At 51.4% G+C, this 24,104-nt stretch overlaps 1 protein-coding gene across 4 annotated transcripts in view; it reads left to right on the top strand.

Moving 5' to 3' along the window:
- The first annotated feature begins 217 nt into the window (after window positions 1-217).
- Window positions 218-24,104, top strand: part of PER2 (period circadian regulator 2) — a 44,973-nt gene continuing 21,086 nt past the window's right edge. For 2 of the 4 annotated variants that reach the window (XR_013402259.1, XM_015111476.3), the window contains exons 1-9: window positions 218-381; window positions 11,100-11,348; window positions 11,861-11,923; window positions 12,963-13,117; window positions 15,951-16,072; window positions 17,618-17,819; window positions 19,947-19,998; window positions 20,753-20,895; window positions 23,401-23,479. Coding sequence is in view for 2 of the 4 variants with exons in the window: in XM_015111476.3 (XP_014966962.3) it covers window positions 11,119-11,348; window positions 11,861-11,923; window positions 12,963-13,117; window positions 15,951-16,072; window positions 17,618-17,819; window positions 19,947-19,998; window positions 20,753-20,895; window positions 23,401-23,479 (1,046 nt within the window). In the remaining 2 variants the exon portion in view is untranslated. Of the gene's footprint in view, window positions 656-11,099; window positions 11,349-11,860; window positions 11,924-12,962; window positions 13,118-15,950; window positions 16,073-17,617; window positions 17,820-19,946; window positions 19,999-20,752; window positions 20,896-23,400; window positions 23,480-24,104 lie in introns of all 4 variants that reach the window. The other 2 variants (XR_013402260.1, XM_015111477.3) reach the window with 1 other exon arrangement.

The following is a 24,104-nucleotide window of genomic DNA, read 5'->3' as shown; positions in this document are numbered from 1 at the left end:
ACGACGGGGGGCAAGAACGCGCCGCATCTCCATTGAAGAACCGACGAGGTGAACATGGAGTTCCATGTGCGTCTTATGTAAAAAGAGCGACGGGCACCGCTACCAATGGGCGCGCGGCGCTAGTGGGCCCCGCCCCACGTGTATGCAGATGAGACGGTGTCGCGGCCAATGGCGGACGCCGGGGGCGGGCGCGGCGCGCGCGGTCACGTTTTCCACTATGTGACAGCGGCGACTCGGCCGCGGCGGAGGCGGCGGCGCTGAGGGGCTACGTGCAGCTGTGGGCGGTGGTGGCGGCGGCGGCAGCGGGCGCGGGTCCGGGCGGACAGAGCCACGAGTCGGCGGAGGGACCGGCGGACGGGCCGACGCGAACGCGGCCGGGCGGTAAGTGGCGCGGCGCGGCCCCGCTGCGGCTTACGTAACCGCCGCCCGCGCGTTGGCCTCGGGCAGGTCGGGGTCCCGGCGCCGCCGGGAGTTCCCTGGGCCGCTGGACTCCTCTGCTTGAAACGGCGCCGGCGTGGGGGCGTGTGCCGTTGGCCCTGTCTCAGGTGGAGGGCGGCCGAGCTGCGCGCAGGGTGCGCTCGTTTGAATTGCGCTGACACCGCGGGTTGGGGACTCGAACCCCCGTTTCGCAGCTCAGGAGCCTGAGGTCCGAAAGGTGAGGCGGCAGCGTGTGTAGGGCACCGAGTTGCTGAGTGACTGCGCGTGGGCTGCGGTTCCGTGGGCGATTCTCTTTTGGGAACCCTCCCTCCCCTCCCCTGGGGAAGGCCAAGGAAATCAGGGGTCAGCGCAGCCGGCCCTGGGATCTGGAGGTCCCTCGGGGAGCTGACTGCCTCCTCTGAGGCCACAGGGCCAAGTCCTGGGCTGGGGAAGGGCTGTGGAAGGGCGCTGATCTAGGAGCTTTTCCTGGACACCCACGGGTCTCCTGGAATAGGTGATCAGAGGGACAAGGAAGTCCCTGTGCCAAGCCAGGCCTGGGAACCTGAGGGCAGGGAGACCGCCTGATGTTCGCCCCTTTGCCTCCCCTGGACCACCCTGTATTAATACCCTCTCCCCGGACTGGATAGAAAGGAATGGGGGTGTCCACTCTTTGGTGCAGCAGTCGCACCTACCTTCTGGGATGTACTTTGGCTGCCAAGTCCCAGACATAGACCAGGAGGTGGGAGGTGGCCTGCTTCCCCCTTCAGGAAGGCCAGGGTAAGGGATGACGAGTTGGTTGCCAGGGTTTCTGTAACCTACACAGAAGGAACCCGTTTGGAAAGCTGATTCATACAGAACAGAGCCAGAAGGCACCCTGAAATCACCCAGAGTAACCCCTCAGCCTGACAGATGAGCAAACTGAGGCCCAGGCCCAGGCTGTCTGCAGGATCTTCCCATCGCCCTGGGGCAGGATGAGCTTCAGAGGTTCAGTGAAGGCCTCAACTTGGGTGCTGAATCCTGGGTGGGCTGTAATTTGGGAGGAGGGGCCTTAAGTCCGGGAAATGTGTTAAGAACCCCACACCATGGCCAGAGCCCCCCTGGACCCCTCTCACTTTTATATGGCACAGCAGGATCACTAGACTTCTTGGCTTCCAAGGGGAGATGCCAACTTCTACCCCGACCTGGGGCTTCTGGTCCCAGACTGGGTGTGCCTGAGAAGAAAATAGGACTCTACCTGAAGGCTTTATTTGGAAATTGAGTTTTAAAATACAAGGTGAATTGAGTTTTGTGTGCTATATGACTATAATGAAGAAAGGGACTCCGTTGTTTTTTTTAAGTGGAAGCTGTGTGGTGTGCCAGCGCGGGGATGGTACCGTGGGTGTTTGCAGTTATCTGTCACTGTCGCCTTGGTGTGATTCATTGGTATAGAACTAACGCAGCCCTGGCTTTCTGTGGAGACTGGAGTGCCAGGTGGGAAGGGGGAGCCCTGCGTCAGCCAGCTGGCTGCTGCTGGGAGCCTTGGCTCCCAGTCTGGGCCTCAGTTTCATTTGTTCGGAGGGACTCAGATTGGGCAGTCTCAGAGGTCTAATTTAATTCCCAGGTTTTTGATTTTCTGTTACCCTACAGTTGATTTTTCCCAGGTTTCTCGCAGGAGACAGAGGCTTCTGATATGCTCTTGCCTTTGGGCCAGGTAATGTTCCCCTGTGAGCCACATCTGCAGTGCTTACAAGGAACAAGGAAAGATTCCTCTCCTGTGCACTATTTCTCATACACACTGAACTTTCTCAAAAATACTGGTCGTCACACTGCTGTTTTTAAGCCATGATGTAACTTCACCAGGACTCAGCAAACCACGGCTCTGTCAGGTCATTGAACAGCTGGCAGGGCCACTTGGCGTTTAGTCAGAAGAAAGACAGGCTCTGGGTGTGCTTTTACCTTTTGAAAACTACTCTGGCAGAGTGAGCCAGAAACACACAATTCCATAAGCTTGGCAGAGACTGTCCCCACACTTCTGGAAAGCTGACCAACCTTCAGAACCAAGGGAGAATCAGACAGTCTAGAGGGGGCCTCTGATGGGCCCCTCCCCAAGCCCAGGCACTCTCCCCTAGGGACCAGGCCCTCCTTTCAACTCATTATGCTCATCGTGTACACATTTGTAACAAGTTTGTTACCATATTTCCAAGTCTAGAGCACATTAGAAGCAGTAAATGAACAGCAGTGACGGGTGACAGGAGTCAAGGCCACTTGGTTTTCAGAGGCTGGTAGTTCCCAAGACAGAGTGGGCTGCTGTGCTGATCCCTCACCGGCCTCGAAGGGTTCCTCGTGCTCTTCCTGGGGTGACATAGAGGAATCAGAATCTGCTCTTTAAGAAACCAGGTGCAGGAGGAGCAGATGCCTCAGCTTCCCGCAATTCAGAGTAGCTCAGCCGCTGACACTTTTGCCTTTCTTATTGCTGTAAAGTCTTGTAGTTCTAAAAATGTAAGGATTTAAAAGTCTGAATTGAGAGCATTAAAGGTGTCCTGGTGAGGCCAAGACAATGCCTCCCTGGTGCACCTCCTTCCCTCCATATTTGGACGGCTGCGGTCACATTTTCCGCAGTTACCCAACCGTTGCCATGGAGAGCGCGGCTGTTTATTTAGCAGGACAAACATTTTCTCAGGATTACAGCAGGCTGGCCTCAGGGATTTGGCTCCTACCAGGAAGTAGAAAACATGTTATAATATTTGGGGTTGTAAAATCCTGCAGCACTTGCAGAGACAGTACATGCTGTATGATCCTTATTATGTAAAGTTCAAAAGCAGGCAGAATTCACTAGGCTGCGAGAAGCCAAGCTAGTGGGTCCCCGTGGGGTAGACGGTGGCTGGGAGGGCCACAAGGAGCCTCTGGGGGGCTGGCAGTGTCCTGCGTCTGGTGACATGTGACATGGGTATGTTGTTTGTGGATATACATCAAGCTGTGACCTCATGAGGTGGGACTCCTCTGGTAACTGAACACTGATTTCTGATTTCCACAAAAAAATGCTTTTCCGCCTTAGGGTGTGAGGGTATGGAGTACAGTAAGACTTCACCAGTCCTGGCAGTGGCAGTGGAAACTGGAACTGGGTCCCAGGCTGTGCTTTCATTCCTAATTTTTAAACACTGTTATGGAAAGTATGAATATCTATGAAAGTAGGGAGAATAGGGTAACGAACCCCTGTGACCCCACCAGCCAGTAGTTTCTGCTCCTGGCCCCTCTCCTTCCCCACCCCCACCGGCTGCTTTTCTTCCTGATCCCAGGCTCTCCATTCTTGTTGTGGACTGTACTTTCTGAATGGTGCTCTGTCAGGTTGAGGCAACCCAGCTACCACAAATATGGCCAAGTGACCTGGTCAGGGGTCCGAGCTTAACCTGTTTCCTTGAGTCTGACTGTTCTTGTGGGCAGAGCCAGTGCGCAGACACGTGAAGGGGGCCTCAAGGGCAGGTTCACGCCCAGAGGCTCATGTTGGCTTCTGGCAGCCCCTTTTCCACCAGGCTGTCATGTTCCGTCCTGGGCTTTGGCACCCAGAGCAAATAAGTGCTTGCCCGCCCTTCCTCCCCCTACCTGCCACAAGGTAGAAACAGGTTTCCTAGGAGCTCACCAGGGACAGCTGGTCCAGCCAGCTCTGGGTACACATCTGTGGAAGGCAGGAGGCAAAGTCCACTTTGACAGGGGTGTTGGTTTTGCCACCTTCTCAAAATGAGGCTGGTCTATTAGAGCCGCCAGGGCTGAGAGACGCATTTTCTGGAATGACGAAGTTTCTGATGATTTGGCTTTCACATTTCTGCCAAGCTTACTCTGTCCTCTTTGCAAAAATACTTATTTTCCACTTAAGGTAATGTCGGGGCACTAGTGGGTCGTATTCAGACAGGCTCACAGGGGCTGGACTTGGGTGAAAACCAGGAGCTAAGTGCAAAATAGTGAAAACCAGGAGAGCTACGTGCAAAGTGCCCAGGGCCCAGACAGCACGGTGGCTTCAGATACCTGATGCTCCTCCAAGGACTGCCTGGGCTGGGGGTGGCACTGAGTTCTTAGTCCTTTAAATACAAGAATACAAGCCAGAGACAGCTACTGTGACAATTCACTCTCTGTCTTTTAAAATTACTTTTGTTACCCTTCTGTTTTTCTTTTCTTTTCTTTCTTTTTTCCTTTTTTTTTTTTGAGATGGAGTCTTGCTGTGTCGTCCAGGCTGGAGTGCAGTGGTGCAATCTTGGCTTACTGCAGCCTCCATCTCCCAGGTTCAAGCAGTTCTCCTGTCTCAGCCTCCCAAGTAGCTGGGACTACAGGCACACACCATGACGCCCAGCTAATTTTTGTATTTTTAGTAGAGACGGGGTTTCACCATTTTGGTCTGGCTGGTCATAAACTCCTTACCTCAGGTAATCCACTGCCTCAGCCTCCCAAAGTGCTGCGATTACAGGCGTGAGCCACCGCGCCCAGCCCCCTGTCTGTTTTTCTGTAGTGATTAGCAGTGATAATACAAGCTAATATTACAGTCCAGATACCTTGCATGGATTGTGTCATTTAACCCTTCTAACAACCAGTAGGAGGCAGAAACTACTGTTGTTCCCATCTCACGAATGAGGACACAAGGCACAGAGAGGTTAAGGAACTTGTCCAAGATCACACACTTAGGAAGTGGTGAAACCCAGCTGAAACCCAGGCCATCCAGGACCTGTCCCCTTAGCCACTCTGCTGCTACCTCTGATCACCTTAATGACTCACTCAGAGCATAAAGGACCAGCTGCTTGTCTGGGGGAGGGCTATGGGGATGAGATGGGTGGTGTCCAGGATATTGGGGGGGGTCAGGAGTGACAGAATGCCCTTGGTACCCTGGACAGCCTCTTGGCAGCTCCACTGAACCATGGCAAGAGCGCCCTGAGAGGTCTCCTTGTTTCCCCCTTGCCTCAACCCTGCAACTCCATTAAAGTGTAAGTCACATCTTGTTGCACAGAACTCTCCATGGTTTCCTATCGGAGTTCTGACTATCTGCCCCCACAAGGCACTCCGTGATCTGGCCTTGCTGCCGCCCTCCTGCCCCTGCCCGCTCTGCTCCAGCCTCGTGCACCATCCTCAGACAGGTCAGGTGCTCGCCTGCTGGAGGGCCTTTGTGTGTGCTGTCCCCCTGCCTAGAATGTTCTTCCTTGTTCTTCCTCTGGTAGCCCACTCTCCACGCTCTCCAGCTCTGCCTTCAGGCTCTCTTGAGAACGGAGTCTGAGGTGAGCCCTTTACTGGGAATTGCAGTCCCAGGGTAGCAGTAGAAAAGGAAAAGGGAGGTGAGGAAGAAAAGTCTGGAAAGCACACACAAGATGACACCCTGCTGAGATGAGGCTCTGCCTTACAGACACACACAGCTGGCTGCTCACCCTGTTGGGACCTCTTCAGAAAGCCTGTCCCAAAAAAGGAAGGAAGGAAAGAAAGACAACTTCAGAACGGTCCGTTTGAGGGAGAGACGGAGGCGGCATTTTCTGCCAGCGCCACCTTGCCTCCTGCCCAGCACGTGAGCTCTCCCTCCCGTCCAGCTGCCTCATCAGACCCTTTGGCGGCAGCCGGGACAGTGAGGGGCAGCAAGGACCCCCACAGTGGAGTGGCACGTTGTCTGAGGCCACACAGGGCAGGCAGGGACAGAGACACCCAGTCCCAGCCTCAGGTGTGAAGCCAGAAGGAGCTGCTGGAGCACGTGACTGCCAGCCTGAGAGAGCGAAGCCCAGGGACTCTGAGTCAGTTCACACATGAGGGCTCAAGTGCAAGGTCCTTGCCAAATGCCACCTACACCTGGGGCCACCCTCACTGAAATGTCACTCCCAGCCCCTCTATTCCCCCTTGCTAGTTGCCTGCTGTACTGTATATTCTACTTTCTTATTTATTGTCTGTTTCCCCCTAATGTAAGCTCCCTGAGGGCAGGAAAGATGTCTGCTCTGTTGTCTGCCCCAGTGCCAGGCCTCAGTGCTAAGCGAGTAAGGGCAAGTCAGTGGGAAACTGCTGGCATCAGGCGGGCCCTGCCTGAGTGCCATCTGTCCTTTTTATTGTTGTCGTTATTTATTGTTCTTGGACTTGTTCATCTATGTCTGAGACTCTCCCCACATCAGTGTTTCTGGCCTCCGTCCTTTTAGTGGGTGTATAGTATTCGGAGCATGGATGTCCCAGGTTTGTGTCTTCAACAGTACGTGCCAGGGCCTGGGGATCCAGTAGTGACCAACTCAAACCCCTACCCGCATGGAGCTTAGGTCTCAGAGGGGAGGCAGGCAGTAAACAACCTGCCCCTCAGTGCTGGCAAGGAAAGCCCACAGAGCAGGAGTGCAGGGCACAGAGAAGGAGCTGGTGGGGAGGCAGTGCTGTTCATGCAGGCTGCCCAGGGCATCTACAGGAAGAGGGCTGTGGGCACAAGGGAGCAGCAAGTGCAGAGTCCCTGTGGTCAGAGCACACAGGGCTGGGGCCAAGGGGTGGGCAGTTAACAGGACATGCCCAGGAGATTGCAGGAGCTGGACTTGCAGAGCCTCTGGCCCTCATGCCCACTAGAGCTGTGCTCTGAGCAAGGGTCTGAGCACAGGCCAGGTGTAAGCTAAGCCCCTTCACCAGGATCTCTCTAGATGCTGTGTTGACCATAGCAGGGCCAGGTGGAGGCACGGGACCAGTTTGGAATTTGAGGCTGGCTCCTGACCAGGATGATCGTGGACAGGATGTGTAGCCTCCTTGTTGATGGTTCTTTCCAGATTTTTATATTCCATGCTCACACATCTCTGTGCACATAAATAAGCACTTATCTGCAATGGATTCCTGGAGGTGGGAAGAGTATGCAGATTATAAACGTTGCTGTGAACTCAAATTTTTCTCCAGAAATACCCTATTACTATACCACCATACTCAAGAGCCACTCCTCCACCTGACCAACGCTAGGGTGAGCAGTCCTGTTAATTTTTGGCAACCTGATGGGCATGATAACCTCATCCTTTGCATTTTCCTGATGCTAATGAGGTTGAGCCTGTCTCTACAAATTCACAAATCTTTGGTGTTTCTCTTTGTGGGAATGGCCTAGGCAGTCTTCGTGCTTAGTCTCTCTCTTCCCAAAAGGTATTACCATTCATCTTTCATTGAATTTGCTAGAACTGCCATAAAATGTAAACAAACAAAGACAGGAGTAATAGACTTGCTTATTTTGTTCCTGACTTTAAGTGGAATGACGCTGGCATTTTGGGTTTTATATGACTCAGGATATTGATAAAACCAGCTATATAACCCACAATCAAGTATCCTGTAATTGAGATTTCCTCCCTTTGACCATAAGCTTTTCCTCTCAGAGCTATTAATATATATAGATAGACAGCTGGGCACGGTGGCTCACGCCTATAATCCCAGCACTTTGGGAGGCCGAGGTGGGCAGATCATGAAATCAAGAGAGCGAGACCATCCTGGCCAGCATGGTGAAACCCCATCTCTACTAAAAATACAGAAATTAGCTGGGTGTGGTGGTGTGCGCCTGTAGTCCCAGCTACTCAGGAGGCTGAGGCAGGAGAATCGCTTGAACCCAGAGGCGGAGGTTGCCGTGAGCCAAGATTGCACTGCTGCACTCCAGCCTGTTGACAGAGCGAGACTCTCTCTCAAAAAAAAAAAAAAGTAGACATTGTCTTCTGGAAATTTAATATTGCTGAAGAGATATCCAAGACTAGTATGATTTTTTTTCATCCTTTATGGGTAACTTGTTTGTTCTCTTTGAATGTTGATAGGATTTTCTTTATCCTTGGAGATACTGTTTGTCATCTAGATGCAGTTAGGCATTGGACTCCTGTCCTTTGATTGGCAGATTCAGCTCTGTCTTTGGCTCAGGATGGTTCTCTATGTGTCTCGCTCATTATGGTTTCTGGTTTATTGTTCTCGTCTCTTTCAGAAAGAGCTGTAATCCACAGGTAAAACCCGGCCCTCCTCCGTCTCTCTTCCCTTCTCCTTGCCCTTTGCATTTTAAAAGTTTCTCATGCGTCTCCTCCCTATCACTGAAGCCATTTTCTTTTTATTGACTCTGAACTTTGTCCTTCCTAGTTTTCCATTCTAATGTGGCATTTTCATGTCAGACTGTGTGGCCTTATCGCATCCCTCATTACTTGTTTCATTGAGTCCATCACTTCTTGTATTTTTAGGATGAAAAGTAGATGCTGTCCTAATTTGCTGCTTCCTCTGTGGCATGAGGGTTGTGTTCAGTTGTCTTTGCTGTGTGTCTTTTCCGCAGCCCCGTATTGGCTTTCTTCTGTTTATTAGTTTTTGAACAAGGCAAGGTCTAGTCAGCCCTGCTGTTCTCCAGACACTGATGTGGGTGGACTCTTCGTGAGCCCTGCCTCTCACCAGGCTGTCCCAGAGTGGCTCACCCGTGAACGGACTTGACCTGGGGAAGGGGGTGCTGAAGGCTCTCGTTGGAGCTTAGCCATTCAGTTCCTAGGGCCAGCTGTTGGAATCCGGCTCCCTGTGTGTGCGGCTCTCAGTATTGCTGGATGGTTTCGAGCCCTTTCTCAGAGTCGCCCTGTAGGGGAGGGCACCTGGGGGTGTTCAGTGGGTGAAGCGTGTCCAGGAGAACCTCTCCTTCCCACAGGATTTCTGTTCTGGTGTCCGTTCTTCTCCCACAGCTTCCTCACGAAGCATCTTCCTGGTAGTAGAGCTCTTGACAGTCCAGCCTTGACCGTGGTTCAGGCCGTCTTCTTCCATGGCGGGGGATAGCAGGGATCTCAGCACTAGCCACTTCCTCAGGGGGATTTGGACTCCAGTGCACTCTTCATGCTCCTTCCATCTGAGCGACAAGCAGCAGGACGGATCTTCACTTTGTGGCGAATGATTGGGACTTCTAGGGCTGCTGAAAATAATCCCTCCCCCCAACCAATTGTATAATCCTTGGTCATTTCACGTCGGTTCTGGTGGGAAGGAGGTGGAAGGGGAGGCTCTCCCAGAGCTAGATGGGAATTGGAGCATAAGATGTTTCACAAGATTTGGGGTCTGGAATCTAGAAACCCTTCTCTCCCCTTGTTCCACCTGCCCTGGGAAGGGCCAGACGGATGCCATGCAGAAGTGGCAGTGCCACACTGGACCAGAGTTGGGGCCGAGCACAGTGCAGTGGCAGGAAGCAGGAGGTCCCCGTGTAGCCAAGCCTGGTTGTAGGGTGGGGGTCCCATCTTCAGATGCCGGCAGGCCTGGAATCCAGGGCCGTCATCTGCTACTGTGTGGTCTGGGGTGAGCTACCCACCCCTGTTGGCACCTCTGTAGAACAGTCCCCTGCACACCATGTAGACAGTGATCCAAAGTTGCTGGGAAGGCTGTGTGTTGAGTGCTTAGCATCATGTCTGTAGTCAGCAGCATCACCCCAGAGCCTCACAGCTGTGTTCGTTAAGCATGACCACTTGTGTCAAGCAGGGCCTTCATCTGGCTCTCTCCAGTGCCCTGCTTGAGTGGGTGCCTGCTTCCTGCTGGGACCCTGCTGAAAACGCTGTCCTGGGGATGGGGGGACATCACTAGGTGAAGAAGGGAGGACCCAGGATGGTATTTTGGCCTCCCACCTGCTAATCAGTCCCACCCCTCCCTACTGCCTGTCTCTGCTCACCCCCTCGGTTCGTGTCCAGGATGATCACTGGTCTGTCTTTTTTCAGCCATTCCACCCACCTACCCCAAAGTGCTGAGGTAAAGCTTCTGTCCAGCACAGCAGTGTGAGCCTGTCCAAATGCGAGCTGAGTTCCGTGGGCCTGGCACTCAGAGTGCCTCAGCAGCTCCCAACCATTCCTAGTAAATGTGAACCCACATTGTCCTGGTCCCTCCCCATCCCACTTGTACATGCCTGCGGGGCCTGGGACTCCCGAGCTGCTGGGAGGGTTCCACACCTGCCAGGCCCCTCTGCCCTCTTTAGCCAGCAAGCGCTGTCTGTCTCCATATCTCCTGCTAGCCTTGGCTCCTCCTCCTGTAACTGTGCCGTGTGTAATGGCCAAGATTTCTGAACCCGGCTCCCCTACCCCACCATCATCTGGGGAAATTTATAAAAGGCAGATCACCCATTCAGAGGGACTGTGTGCTTCTCCCAGCACTCCACAGGCTGGGCGGTGACTGTCAGTGCTCTTGTTTTTTCCCAGCACTCCACAGGCCGGGCGGTGGCTGTCAGTGCTCTTGTCTGCCTTCTGATGAGGCCTCCAGCAGCTCTGTGTCGGGGGCTGAGGCTGCCTCATTCAACCCTCTTCCTAATCCATGGCAGATAGGAGCTCTGTCAATAAGAACAAATAAGTGATGTGATGATTGATGTGTGATTGATTGCAATGAAAGGGCAGTTTTGGCTGGGTGCGGCTAGCCACAGCTGGCCTGTAATCTCAACATTTTGGGAGGCTGAGGCGGGCAGATCGCTTGACTTCAGGAGTTCGAGACCAGTCTGGGCAACATGGCAAAACCCTGTCTCTACCAAAAATACAAAAAATTAGCCAGGCATGGTGGTGAGTGCCTGTGGTTCCAACTACCCTGGAGGCTGAGGTGGGAGGATCGCTTGAGCCCAGGCACTGCATTCCCTGTGCAAAGGAGTCAGACCTGTCTCCAAAAAAGAAAGAAAGAAAGAGAGAGAGAGACAGAGAGAAGAAAGAAAGAGACTGCAGTTTCATTAGTAACAGAAAGAGTCAAACGGGTGCTCTGCCTGACAGCATCCCTCTGTTTGCCAGCTTCATTCCAGAGCCCAACATGAATGGATACGCGGAATTTCCCCCCAGCCCCAGTAACCCCACCAAGGAGCCCATGGAGCCCCAGCCCAGCCAGGTCCCACTTCAGGAAGATGTGGACATGAGCAGTGGCTCAAGTGGACATGAGACCAACGAAAACTGCTCCACGGGGCGGGACTCGCAGGGCAGTGACTGTGATGACAGCGGGAAGGAGCTGGGGATGCTGGTGGAGCCACCGGATGCCCACCAGAGGTAAGTTCAGCCTCTGGCCAGATGGAGGCTGGGCAGGTTGTTTCCTCAGTGGCTCATTTCTGCTGTGATTTGATTGCTTTTGCAATCTTTAAATCATGATTATCAAGTTTTTCAAGATTTTGAAAATGATTAAAATGTGCCAGTGTCTGTCCTTCCTTATAATGAGGCCCTGTTGATTTTGTAGATCCAGTTGCCAACAGACAGGTACTGGGTAGCGTAAGGAGATCTTGGGAGGTAGCAGTGGTGGGTAACCCAGCCAGCGGCTGCTTATACAACACTGGGCGGTTTATAGAAAAGGAACTGGTCCCTGTTGTCATGTGTTTCTGTGTCCTGGTACTTAGTTTTTCTCATGTCTGAAAGTTTTATGTTCCAGCTTTATCTTAACCTTGTATTTTTTAAAAGTTGTCTTACCATGGTGTTATCTAACCTGTTATCACTGGTAGGGTGGCAGGGGAAGATGTGTCTGGAGCATACAGTTGTCTAAATTTTGCTTTTATTTCTTGTTTTCATAGTCCAGATGCCTTTAGCCTGATGATTACAAAATCTGAACACAACCCATCTACAAGTGGCTGCAGGTAAGGCCAATTAGAACTTCGTACACAGAGTTTTTAGAGAAATTGAAAGACTTCTTATTGGAGGTTAGTTTTTTGGGAGTGACGTGGCTTTTTTTAAGCTCTGCTAAAACCCGTCTGTGTGGCTGTGTGAGTATGAACCCAGCCTTACCCTGGCCTTTCAGACAGTGACTGTGTCCCCTCGCCATCCAGAGCCCCCAGGATGTCACTCCGGTACCTGTAGCTTCTCCCAGCTCTACTCGAAACCGACTTTGCCTGAGTCTTGGGCATTTTCATCTAGAACATTCTTCACCCTTCTTAGGTGTTTGTAACAAACTTACCCTATGTCAATTTTCCTGTCACCTCTAGAGCAGAACCCGGCTCCTAGTCCAGGACCTGTGAGCACTTTGCATTGCCTGAGAAACCTTGATTTCCATCATTCCTTCTGCACCCTCTGTTCCAAACAGGCCCATCTTCATCAGCCCTGCTGTCCTGTCTCTCTAACATCTCTGTATCCTCAATTAATGTTTGAAGACCCTTCTCCACAATCCCCTTTTCTCTGTTCATGGCTCACTTTTATGTCCCAGGAAGTCACTGTGCTGTCCTCTGTAATCCCATCACTCAGTCCTTCTTTACCTGGGGCAGGGAAGGAGGGCACAACTCAGGGCACAGTCCACTGCACCAGACTGTGGGTCGGCCAGTATTCTTTCCTGAGCAAAGCCTAGCTCTAACCCTTGGCGGAAAAGAACACAGCTGGAGGGACTTCTCCAGCATTCAGTTGGGTTAGAGCGGTGATTCTTGACCGGGTACAATTTGTCTCCCAGCAAGAACCATCTGGCATTGTCTGTCGATAGCTCTGATTGTCATACTTGGCTGTGGTCTTCCTGGTCTATTGTGGGTGAGGCCAGGGATACTGCTAAATGTCCTGCAGAGCCCCACAAAGGACCATCCAGATCAAAACGTCTTTAGAGCTGAGGCTGAGAAAATGGACAAGAGGCACGTTTCTTCAGGAAAGGACACCTAGGAGGCTAACATTTGGCTGCCTCTTTCTTGAATCCTGCAGTAGCGACCAGTCTTCGAAAGTGGACACACACAAAGAACTGATAAAAACACTAAAGGAGCTGAAGGTTCACCTCCCTGCAGACAAGAAGGCCAAGGGCAAGGCTAGTACACTGGCCACCCTGAAGTACGCCCTCAGGAGTGTGAAGCAGGTGAAAGGTACGTCGACCTCGCACATATGCTCCAAACCTATAGAAATATGTTTTAAATCCCCCCAAATTATAGCTCAGATTGTGTTGACTTTCTAAAACTCGAGGCTTATCACAGCTCACTGTAGCCTCGACTTCCGGGCTTAAGCGATTGTCCTGCCACAGCCTCCTGAGTAGCTGGGACCATAGGCATGTACCACCACGCCCAGCTAATTTTTGCATTTTTTGTGGAGGTGGGGTCTCACTATGTTGCCCAGGCTGGTCTCGAACTCCTGGACCCAAGCAGTCCTCCCGCTCCAGCCTGCCAAAGTTCTGGGATTACAGGTGTGAGCCACTGTGCCTGGCCTGGCCTTTTTCTTTACAGTGGAAACAACCAGCTCTGGAACTTTGAAGAATTCCTCAGCTGTGTTGGTCTGTTGTGACGAGCAGGCAGAGACTATCAGTGTGAGCCAGGGTGGCGAAGGAAGGTGCCCTGCAGAGCATCTTCACACCTCCTGCCAGCTGATGTGTGAGCACCTCCTGATTCCGTGGAGCTGTGCCTTTTCATGTGTTGCACACATGCACTGAGGGGCTGGTGGATCTTTTACATTAAAAACGTGCATAAAAGAAAAATCTGAAAGGCTTAAGGTGAAGCAGTAGCTGTATTCTATTATCATCAGTCGTTTCAAAGCACAGCGTACAGTTAGGACAAAGTTCTTCACTAGTAATCATGGGTATAAACTCATTTCAAGCAGTCTTCATATTTTTAAATATTTCAGTAATTTTTCATCAGCAGTGAGCAGGTCATCGGCACTCACCTCTGGGGTCCCTTGAGCCAGGTGTAGAAGGGTTGCTCTGCCATGTGCTAGCTTGGACTTGCATTTTTGGGTGTTGTCTTTGGGTGTCCTATAAGTTTCTCTGCAGGCTCCTCCCTAATCCCATTGTCCATTTGGTGAGGGTTGATATAGACAGAACAAGGTGCCTCGGCTGCTCGTCATTGCTGGTCAGGTCTAAATATAAAATCTGGTGCCCCTGGGATGAGCACCCTGCCATGGAGGGCACCGCTCTGGGCCTGTGTGGCCATGGAGGCCCCGTTTTCCAGAAGGAGGAGCTGGAAGGGAAAGTTCATTCTGATCAGTTGGGGTGCTCTGTTCTCAAGTGATTATGTCCATTTAAGGTGTTTCCCTGTTGGCATCTGCAGTAACTTCAGAGCTCAGAAGCTCTGCCACATGGACATTTTCCAGACTTTCCAGCAGTTTATATCTTGATTTCAGAGCATACTCAGATATGTGCCTGTTTCTGAAATTACTGAAGGTGGCAAAACTGAAAGCAGATGAGACCCAGCTGTGGATCCAAAGGTCTCCTCACCACATCACAGGAAGCACGTGCATGGCAGAATCCTGGGTCAGTCTCCTAACACAGCCCCAGGTTTCATGTATCCAGGGCCTGTTGAGCCTTGAGGGCAAGTGGCAGCCTCGAGCTGGCCCCTTTGCTCCCGCCTGGAGTGAGGGCCACTGCGGCCGTGAGCACCGACACCCAGAGACAGGCTTGTCACCCCAGAGCCCACTGGATAAGCCAGGATGGCGTGGGAACTCAGATGGAGTGGCCCCCTCCTCTTCAGATTCTATTTTGAAAACTTTCTTTCAAATGTTCTTGTGCCTGCTATTTTTTTAAGCAGTCAGTTCTGCCTGGATGGGGGTGTCTGATGGCATCACCCAGGGAGTCAGATGTGCAGGGGTTGCCATGTGGTCCTGTGTGGAAACATGGATGTACCATAATGATTAAAGACCTTCTGGAGGCCAGGCACAGTGGCTCACGCCTGTAATCCCAGCACTTTGGGAGGCCAAGGCGGGCAGATCACAAGGTCAAGAGATCGAGACCATCCTGGCCAACATGGTGAAACCTCGTCTCTACTAAAAATACAAAAATTAGCTCGGCGTGGTGGCATGCACCTGTAGTCCCAGCTACTTGGGAGGCTGAGGCAGGAGAATTGCTTGACCCTGGGAGGTGGGGGTTGCAGTGAGGTGAGATCACGCCACTGCACTCCAGCCTGGCGACAGAGTGAGGCTCCATCTCAAAACAAAACAAATGGGGCCGGGCGCGGTGGCTCAAGCCTGTAATCCCAGCACTTTGGGAGGCCGAGATGGGTGGATCACGAGGTCAGGAGATCGAGACCATCCTGGCTAACACGGTGAAACCCCGTCTCTACTAAAAAGTACAAAAAACTAGCCAGGCGAGGTGGCGGGCGCCTGTAGTCCCAGCTACTCGGGAGGCTGAGGCGGGAGAATGGCGTGAACCTGGGAGGTGGAGCTTGCAGTGAGCTGAAATCCGGCCACTGCACTCCAGCCTGGGCGACAGAGCGGAAAAACAAAAACAAAAACAAGAATAATTAGCTGGTTGTAGTGGCGGGTTCCTGTAATCCCAGCTACTTGGGAGGCTGAGGCGAGAGAATTGCTTGAACCTGGGAGGCAGAAGTTGTAATGAGCCTAGATTGTGCCATTGCACTCCAGCCTGGGTTACAAAAGCAAAAATCCATCTCAAAAAAAAAAAAAAAAGAAGCCCCTTCTGGAGAACGTGAGAGGTAGCTGGAACTCTGACCATGTAACCTTAAATAATGTAGTTGCCACATTTAAAAAATTTTATAATCAAAGGCCTTCTGATGTTTCAGGGAAAAATATCCTGATTTCTGTTTGTGAGTTTGTTTTGCCTTCACGTATCCGTGTGTTCTGTGTCCCAGGAAGACGGGATTTATATCCTACCTTTTCATTTGAGAAAATAGAGCCCCCAGTTCGTAAGAGCTAGTGACTATCTCCGGCCAAGTGCTGGGTTCTGCCCGCTGAGTGTGAGCACTGTCTATCCTGCAGCCAACGAAGAGTATTACCAGCTGCTGATGTCCAGCGAGGGTCACCCCTGTGGATCAGACGTGCCGTCCTACACTGTGGAGGAGATGGAGAGCGTTACCTCTGAGCACATTGTGAAGAATGCCGTAAGCCTCTTCCCGAAGTTTCTTTCTAAACGGCGGGAGTTCCTCCTCCAGGCGAGCTAGCTCAGAGCAGTGGCCAGTGGCTATAAGGCAGGAACATTTGGGGTTTCAGCAGTTAAGTTCCTACCTTTAATAGGAAGAATGTGAAGTCAGTGATTCTGGAAGTGGCATTCATGTTCTGGACTTCTGCCTTCTGTGAGACTGTCTTATTCGTCCCTGCCCAACTTTGTCCTGTAGCTCGTGGGTGCAAGGACAAATCCACTGTGACTGAACTGGGGGGCTCTGGGTTTTCATGTCCTCAAGGTGAGGAGACAGACTTGGTGACAGTCAGTTCACTTGTCCAGGGCTTTGCGGTCATGAGGGGGAGCTGGGATTGGAGACTCCAAAAACCATGCATTTTTAAGCACACCCAAAGGTGGGCCCCTTGGAGGGCGCATGGGCCACATACACACACACCTGCTCTACCACCCTGAGTTCTCAGCCAGTGAGAACAGATGTAAGGGCCAGCGGGGACCCCACGTGTGCTGGGACCATTGTGAAGCTGGCCTCATAACAGGGCTCCCTAATCCTTCCCATCTTCCTCCAGCGTAACCCCCAGGCAGCCCCCAACCCTGAGCCTAGAGGGCCAGCCAGCAGCAGAGCGCCCATGGTGGGCTGGAGGGGCCCACCCAGAGACCTCTGCTCCCCAGGAAGCCCCTAGAACCCTGGGAGAGAGCAAGGCTGGTAGAGGTTGTTGGAGCAGGCCAAGTGAGCAGAGGGTCCCCCACCTCCCTGTCACCCAGCCTGGACACCAGGTGCCATGTCCAAGACAGTGGGGTGAGTGGCGCCTTCCAGTGGGTGGAGACAGCTGGAGTTTATTCCAGCAATAGAGCCCTGATGTGTTGTTTCGAATAATATCATGTTGGACCTTCCAATATCTGTAACAGGTGTAAGAGTTAAAGAGGAAAGAAACATGAAATGCAGCTTGGCAGTCAAAGACAGGTTTCCTTTAGTGAAAACCTGAGAAGCGCTCCTGGCCAATTTTGATCAGGAGCGCTTTCTCTGCAGACTGAGAGTATATGTTGGTTTCAGGGTGAGGGGCTTATCGCAAGCCTGGAATGTTTGTGTGTTGGAGGAGTTTATGGCGGGGCTGGACCGTCTCTGGGAGGGGGAGGTTATCTTGGGACAGGCATCTTTCCGGGCCCTGGAGTGGGGTTATCTCGGGGCTAGCGTGTCTCTGGTCGGGGAGGAGTTTGGAATGTTTCTGGTTGGAGATGTACTTGTGGTTTATGGTCATGTTGACCGTAGCCATTAGGGTGATGCCCTTTGGATGTAGGCCACTTTTTATTAAGGTGAACTTTAGAATGAGGGGCTTGTCCAAGATGGCAATGCTCCTGCTCTGTCAACAGGCAAGATAGGATTTTTTGGTCAGGGCTAAGCAAGGGGCTCAGAGAGCCCCCCACCTCTGACGCTCCTGGTGGGCGGCTCCCTCCAGCCTGCCTGCCTGAGTCAGACGTGGCGGCCAACCCCGTCTGACCTTGTCACCAGAGCCCTACTCTTCCTTTTCAGGATATGTTTGCTGTGGCCGTGTCCCTGGTGTCTGGGAAGATCCTGTACATCTCTGACCAGGTTGCATCCATATTTCACTATAAAAGAGATGCCTTCAGCGACACCAAGTTTGTGGAGTTCCTGGCGCCTCACGATGTGGGCGTGTTCCACAGCTTCACCTCCCCGTACAAGCTTCCCTTGTGGAGCGTGTGCAACGGAGCAGGTGAGGTCATCGAGGTAGTGCCTTGTTTCCTCTGGGGTCTGGAAAGGGGCCAGGAGCTGGGCCCACCCCAGATGTGGTGCAGGTGCCCTACCTCACCTTTCAGAGCCCACCTGTGGGGGCCACCAGCTGCCTGCTCTGGCAAAGGTAAAGGATAAGCAGTTGTTCATCTCTTCAGAATAAATTTAGTTAAAATAGTCTTTTCATACATTTCAGAGAGAGAAACCGTTGAGAATTTTGGAAATGAAGTTGTTTTGAAAAGCTGGAATCTTGCTGCAGTTGCAGTCGTGGGAGGCCGGGTCGGGGGCAGTGGGGAGCATGAGCAAGGCGCCCTGCTCCCTGCACTCAGGCATCCCCCTACCACCTTGGCAGCTACAACCAGTGAGTGGGTCATGTCCCAGAATGACTTCCTGAGGGTTCTTTGCCTTGACCAGGGGTGGCTTTGGGTATATAGACTGTGAGGTCCCTAGGCAGATGCCACTGGCCCCCGAGGCACTGCAGGCCAAGTGTGCTGCACTGTGGGTGGCAGCCTTCCTAGCTGCCAGGCCTGCCACTGTAGCTGTCATCTACCCTGCCTCATTTCCAGGCTCCACGCCCCAGCCAGGCCCTCCCAGCCAGGTCTGGTCAAGTCCCTAGAGCCAGCTGGGGGCGTGCCTGCCTCTGGGCCTCTGCCAGTGCCTCCGACCCCCACTCTCCTCAAGGCCTCCTGTGCCCCAGCTCCTCCCTGCCCAGCTAAGTCAAGGACCAGGTGAATTCTCAGGGGCCTTTCCAAGCTGCTGATTTTGTATCATTTTCTGTAACTAGTCATTGCTTCTGCTTTCCTAATTTCTTTTGAGTAGACGAAATGTTATATGAAAGACCTAGATCTAAGATTTTTTTTTTTTTTTTAGTTTAGATTCCCACGAAAGCAGAGATTTCTTTTTTTAAAATCCCTTTCAACTCTTAGAGAAACACCTCTTCCTTCATTTCTGATGAGGTTGCCTGATTGATTTCATATTTTCACTAGACATTTCATATTTTAAAGGAAGTTACTGTTTCACCAAAATACCAATGTAAGCCTTAAATGCCAAGTTATTTCTGTTAGAACTGACTATCCCAAAATTATGTAGCACTAAATGTTTGGGTTTCTGTTTCACTGTGGCCAGACCTCTGCACACCTACCCCAAAGTCTGAGGCAGCTGAGTGGCCAAAGAAAGAGGCTGACAAATTCAGTTTCTTAGAAAGAAGTATTTAACAGGGACTTAAGAACAGAAGCTGTGCATGTTGTGGGTGGCGATGAGACAAGACTGGATCCCAGTGCCATTCCCCCAGACCTAGGGCTTCTATGGGACAGGCACACAAGCTTCAGAGGGAACGGGCAGGAATTTGCCCTGAGGGCAGGATTTACCTTAAGCACCTGCTCTTACTCAGGGACAGTAGGTAAATGAAATCTCCAAGGCCTTCCCAGAACTGGGGTTAATCAAAAGTCAGCATGGAGGCTTGGCTTCCAAGATGTAGCTGCTGTGGCCTTCACAGCTTTCTTTGTCGATGTTCTGGACTTCCGTGAGTGTGCTTAGTTGGTGTGTTTGCAGCAGTGCACCGTGAGTGTGTTCAGTTGTAGGTTACTGTGTCTGCAGCAGTGCACCGTGAGTGTGTTCAGTTGTAGGTTACTGTGTTTGCAGCAGTGCACTGTGAGTGTGTTCAGTTGTAGGTTGGTGTGTTTGCAGCAGTGCATCATGAGTGTGCTCAGTTGTAGGCTATTTGGTGTGTTTGCAGCAGTGCATCATGAGTGTGCTCAGTTGTAGGCTATTTGGTGTGTTTGCAGCAGTGCACCATGAGTGTGTTCAGTTGTTAATTAATTGATGTGTTTGCAGCAGCATCATATACCGTTTTGAAAATGTAAGCCTCCTGGTGCTAAAATTTTAGTGCTGCATAGTTTGGAATGCACCACACTCATGAAGTGTATGTAATTTTAGTCAAAAATGTAATAGAAGGTTTCTTACATAAAGGATTTAGTTTGTGCTTCCATAAATTTTCAGTTTTCACCTTGGCTCTTGCTTGATTCCGCTGCTCCTCTTTTGTTTGTGAGAAATGAGGAACAGTGTATTTAGTTGTTGATTTGGATGAATGACTGTGGGCTCTCTCTTCTAGATTCTTTTACTCAAGAATGCATGGAGGAGAAATCTTTCTTTTGCCGTGTCAGGTAAACCTTGTTCCCAGTTTTCTTAAATTAGAAAACCATACAAACATTTCACCCCAGTGCCGCTCCGCTTGAGGCTGGGGGGCATGAGCCCTGCCTGCAGGGACCCAGCACGCCTGTTTCTGAAGTCTACCAGAAAACACAGTCAGTTGCATTTTAAATGTGTACAGGTTGCTAAGAACACGGCCAGCAGGGGAGTGATTTAACCTGCCCCTCATGGAAAATGGTGGCCAGGGGACCCTGTACTTTCTCTTTGTCTCCTGCGAAGGCCTGTACCCAGGGTCAACAGAGTTTCTGAAAGCACTGCATCTTTTGGTTGTCTGTGCCTTTTTCTGGGGAGAGACCCACAGCTTTCCCCACAAGGGTCTTGGTCCAAACCAGGGTGACTGATTGAGCATCCAGCCGCACTGTCGGGGGTGGCCCTGAACCAGGCCCTGGCACCCTCATGAGTCAGGGCTGAGGTCCTGGAGGGAGCAGCACACCTTTCCGGTCTGCTTTACCCACCCAGAGTGCAGGCTGCTCCAGAGAAGGGCTGTGGAGCGTTCCCACTGGTGGCGGTATTGACTCTGATTTGCCCTTCAGTGTGATGAGACTGAGGGAGGGACTGAAGCGGGCAGGGGAGCAGGCCCAGCTCCTCAGGCAGAGCAGAGGTACACATCACCTGCAGCGTGGCATGGGGCCCAGGTGAGGAGGGAACAGAACAGGGGACTGTTCCTGTGTCACAGTTCCAAACTTTGAGCATGGCCCTTCTCCACAGTGTCGGGAAAAGCCACGAGAACGAAATCCGCTACCACCCCTTCCGCATGACGCCCTACCTGGTCAAGGTGCGGGAGCAACAAGGTGCTGAGAGTCAGCTTTGCTGCCTTCTGCTGGCAGAGAGAGTGCACTCGGGTTATGAAGGTAACAGCCAAGCCCAGGGCGAGGGCAGATGTTGTCTCTGGCTCCCCCTCAGTTACTCTTGTGGTTCAGACATGATATCTATACAATGGACTCCCAGCTGCAGTTCCCCACCCTTGGCTTCTGCACCTCATCTCGGGCAGGGTCTCCATCTTTCTGGAGACTCAGCACACCCTGCTTGTCATCCAGCCCTCCCCATGGAAGATCACGGCATCTGGGTGCCAGCATCTCTCACCCCTGTGCACACCAGTGCTGTGACCCTTCTCCCCTTTCCCTGGCTGCTCTGCCTTTTGTCCACAAAGTGGGAATAGCCCCGACAGGTCTGGGGCCCCACATCCCTCCCATCCTCATCCCCTGCCCCATACCTCAGCCTCTTGGGCCCCTCTGAAGGGCACTGATGTTGCTGCCTGCTCCAGAACCCCAAACAGTTCCTCAGGCCCCAAGAAATGAAGTGCTGGGCATCCCTCCCTCCCCACCTTGACCTATCCTAAATTTTCCTGGAATTTCCCTTCCTCCCAGACAGTCATGCACGGACATGACTCTCCAGGTGAGTCAGCCTCCATACAAGGCTTGCTGTGCCTCTGTACGCCCAGCATTCTGGACCCCGGTCTCTGCTCCTGCTGCCACCTCACTCGCAGAGTGCAGTCATCAGGCCAACTCGCCTCACTATGACCCTCTTGGTCCCATTAGCTCTTCTGGCTACCTCACCCCCAAAATAATATCTGGGTTCTTCTCTTGAAGCGCAGAGGGTACAAGGCATTGTGCCACCTTTATGGGTCCTTCCTGTGGTCCCTCTTAAGATCCTGCTTTGTGGCATCTTGGTCCTTATATTGGCCGAAATCCCTGGCCAGGAACTGGAGGTGCTCACCATGGCTGCTGAGCAAGTCACATGATCTTCAGATTCTCTGAAGGCAGGTGCATCCTGCAGCTGCTGAACCCGGGGAATCCAGCTGAGTCCGTGCTGCGCTGTGCTCACCACCTTCTCTGTGGTGAATGGCAGCTTTTTTTTTTTTTTTGAGATGGAGTCTCGCTCTGTCGCCCAGGCTGGAGTGCAGTGATGCTATCTCGGCTCACCGCAACCTCCGCCTCCCAGGTTCTAGCAATTCTCCTGCCTCAGCCTCCCAAGTACCTGGGACTACAGGTGGATGCTACTACATACCCAACTAATTTTTTTTTTAATATTTTAGTAGAGACGGGATTTCACCATGTTGCCCAGGCTGATCTCGAACTCCTGAGCTCAGGCAATCCACCTGTCTTGGCCTTCCAAAGTGCTGGGATTACATTTGTGAGCCACTGCGCCAGGCCAAGTTGACAGCCTTTTAAAAAAGCACTTCTTAAAAGTTATAGAAATATTTTAAGTATGTGACTTTCTCCACAATGTTTGATGTGTTCCTGCATGTATTACAGAATGTTCTTTTCCAAATAGTAAGGTTTAGAAAGGGTACTTAGGGTTCAACAAGTTATTCCCCCAAATTACCAGAGTCTCCTTCAAGAAGGAAAAATGTTGAAATTTTGAATGTTTTGTCCATGAATTGAGGAAAATTTTGGATATATGACTCACTTTATGCAAATTACTCTATCACCTTTGTCCACCTTTGTCTAGTTTCTAAACTGTGAAGCTCTCCAGTACAATGGCATTTGCTAAGAAATCTGAATCCAGACCAGGTGCAGTGGCTCATACCTGTAGTCTGTAGTCTGGCACTTTGGGAGGCTAAGGTGGGAGGATCTTTTGAGCCTGGGCATTTGAGACCATCCTGGGCAACATAATGAGACCCTGTCTCATTAAAAAAAAAAAGAAGAAGAAATTTGAATCCAAGTATGTAACTCACTTTTCTAAAAGTAATTCGTCAGATCACTCTAGTTTCATCTTAAACATCATAAAGATGGGGCCGGGCGTGGTGGCTCACACCTGTAATCCCAGCACTTTGGGAGGCCGAGGCGGGCAGATCATGAGGTCAGGAGATTGAGACCATCCTGGCTAACACGGTGAAACCCCACCTCAACTAAAAATACAAAAAATTAGCCGGGCATGGTGGCACGCGCCTGTAGTCCCAACTACTGGGGAAGCTGAGGCAGGAGAATCGCTTGAACCCGGGAGGCAGAGGTTGCAATGAGCCGAGATCGTGCCACTGCACTCCAGCCTGGGCAACGAAGCAAGACTCTGTCTCAAAAAAAAAAAAATAATAATAATAATCATAAAGATGGACTTCCAGCTTTATTTTGCTGAGAGTAGTGTTTACGTGGTCCGTGTGGTTTTGTTAACATGGCAGTTTCAATTTACTAGACTAAAACTAGCATTCTGTAGAAGCTGAGAAGGCTGGCCGGTGATCCCACAGCCAGCGTAGGGTTCTCAGTGTGGCAGGCTCTGTTGTTCAGAGTCCATGGTTTAATTTTTTTCTTTAGCTGCTCATTACTCTGAATCTACAGGGTGTTTTCTGGTAGTTTTAATATAACATTAAATATGTATTTCTTAGGATCACTAATGTGTGCAATATTCTATTCTTTCAGCCCCTAGAATACCTCCTGAAAAGAGAATTTTTACAACCACCCATACACCAAATTGTTTGTTCCAGGATGTGGATGAAAGGTATGTGGTCTTGACCCACCCCCTTTTTCATGTTTTTGATATAAAAGCTATTTAGCTAAAACCAAGACTGCATATTGGTTTTATAATTACGTGATAATGGACAAAAACTTATATACAGGCAATTAAATAGCTATGGAATTACACTGAAAACTTTCTAAGATATGCACATGGTATAATTGAGGCTTTCTGGAGAGCTGGTGATTGTTCTAATTGAGCCTGTCTTAATTCTCCCATGTAAACCCATTCAGAGTAGACGATGGTCCAGACAGAGGTGGTGTTGCCTGGGACCAGTGTCAGGGTGGAAGCTGGAGATGCCATTGGCTGGATCCCAGCAGAAGTCCATCTTCCAGCCTGTGTGCTCGAGGCTTCTCCAGGGGACAGGATATTCTCCATGCCTCAGAGCCCCATTCAGGTCCCTCTTTCTGGGTCTCCCCCGATCCTAGTGAGATTTGAGGGCACCCATGTTCTGAGTGGCTTCTGCCACCACCGTGTATCTTCTCCCAGCTCCTCCACAAATTCATGAAGACTCCGAAAACACTTGGGCCGGCTGGGTGCGGTGGCTCACACTTATAATCCTAGCACTCCGAGAAGCTGAGATAGGAGGATCGCTTGAGGCCAGGAGTTT

This window comes from Macaca mulatta, chromosome 12, assembly GCF_049350105.2.
Source record: "Macaca mulatta isolate MMU2019108-1 chromosome 12, T2T-MMU8v2.0, whole genome shotgun sequence".
Lineage (NCBI taxonomy): Eukaryota > Metazoa > Chordata > Mammalia > Primates > Cercopithecidae > Macaca > Macaca mulatta.
This window is presented reverse-complemented; position numbering and strand designations above follow the sequence as displayed.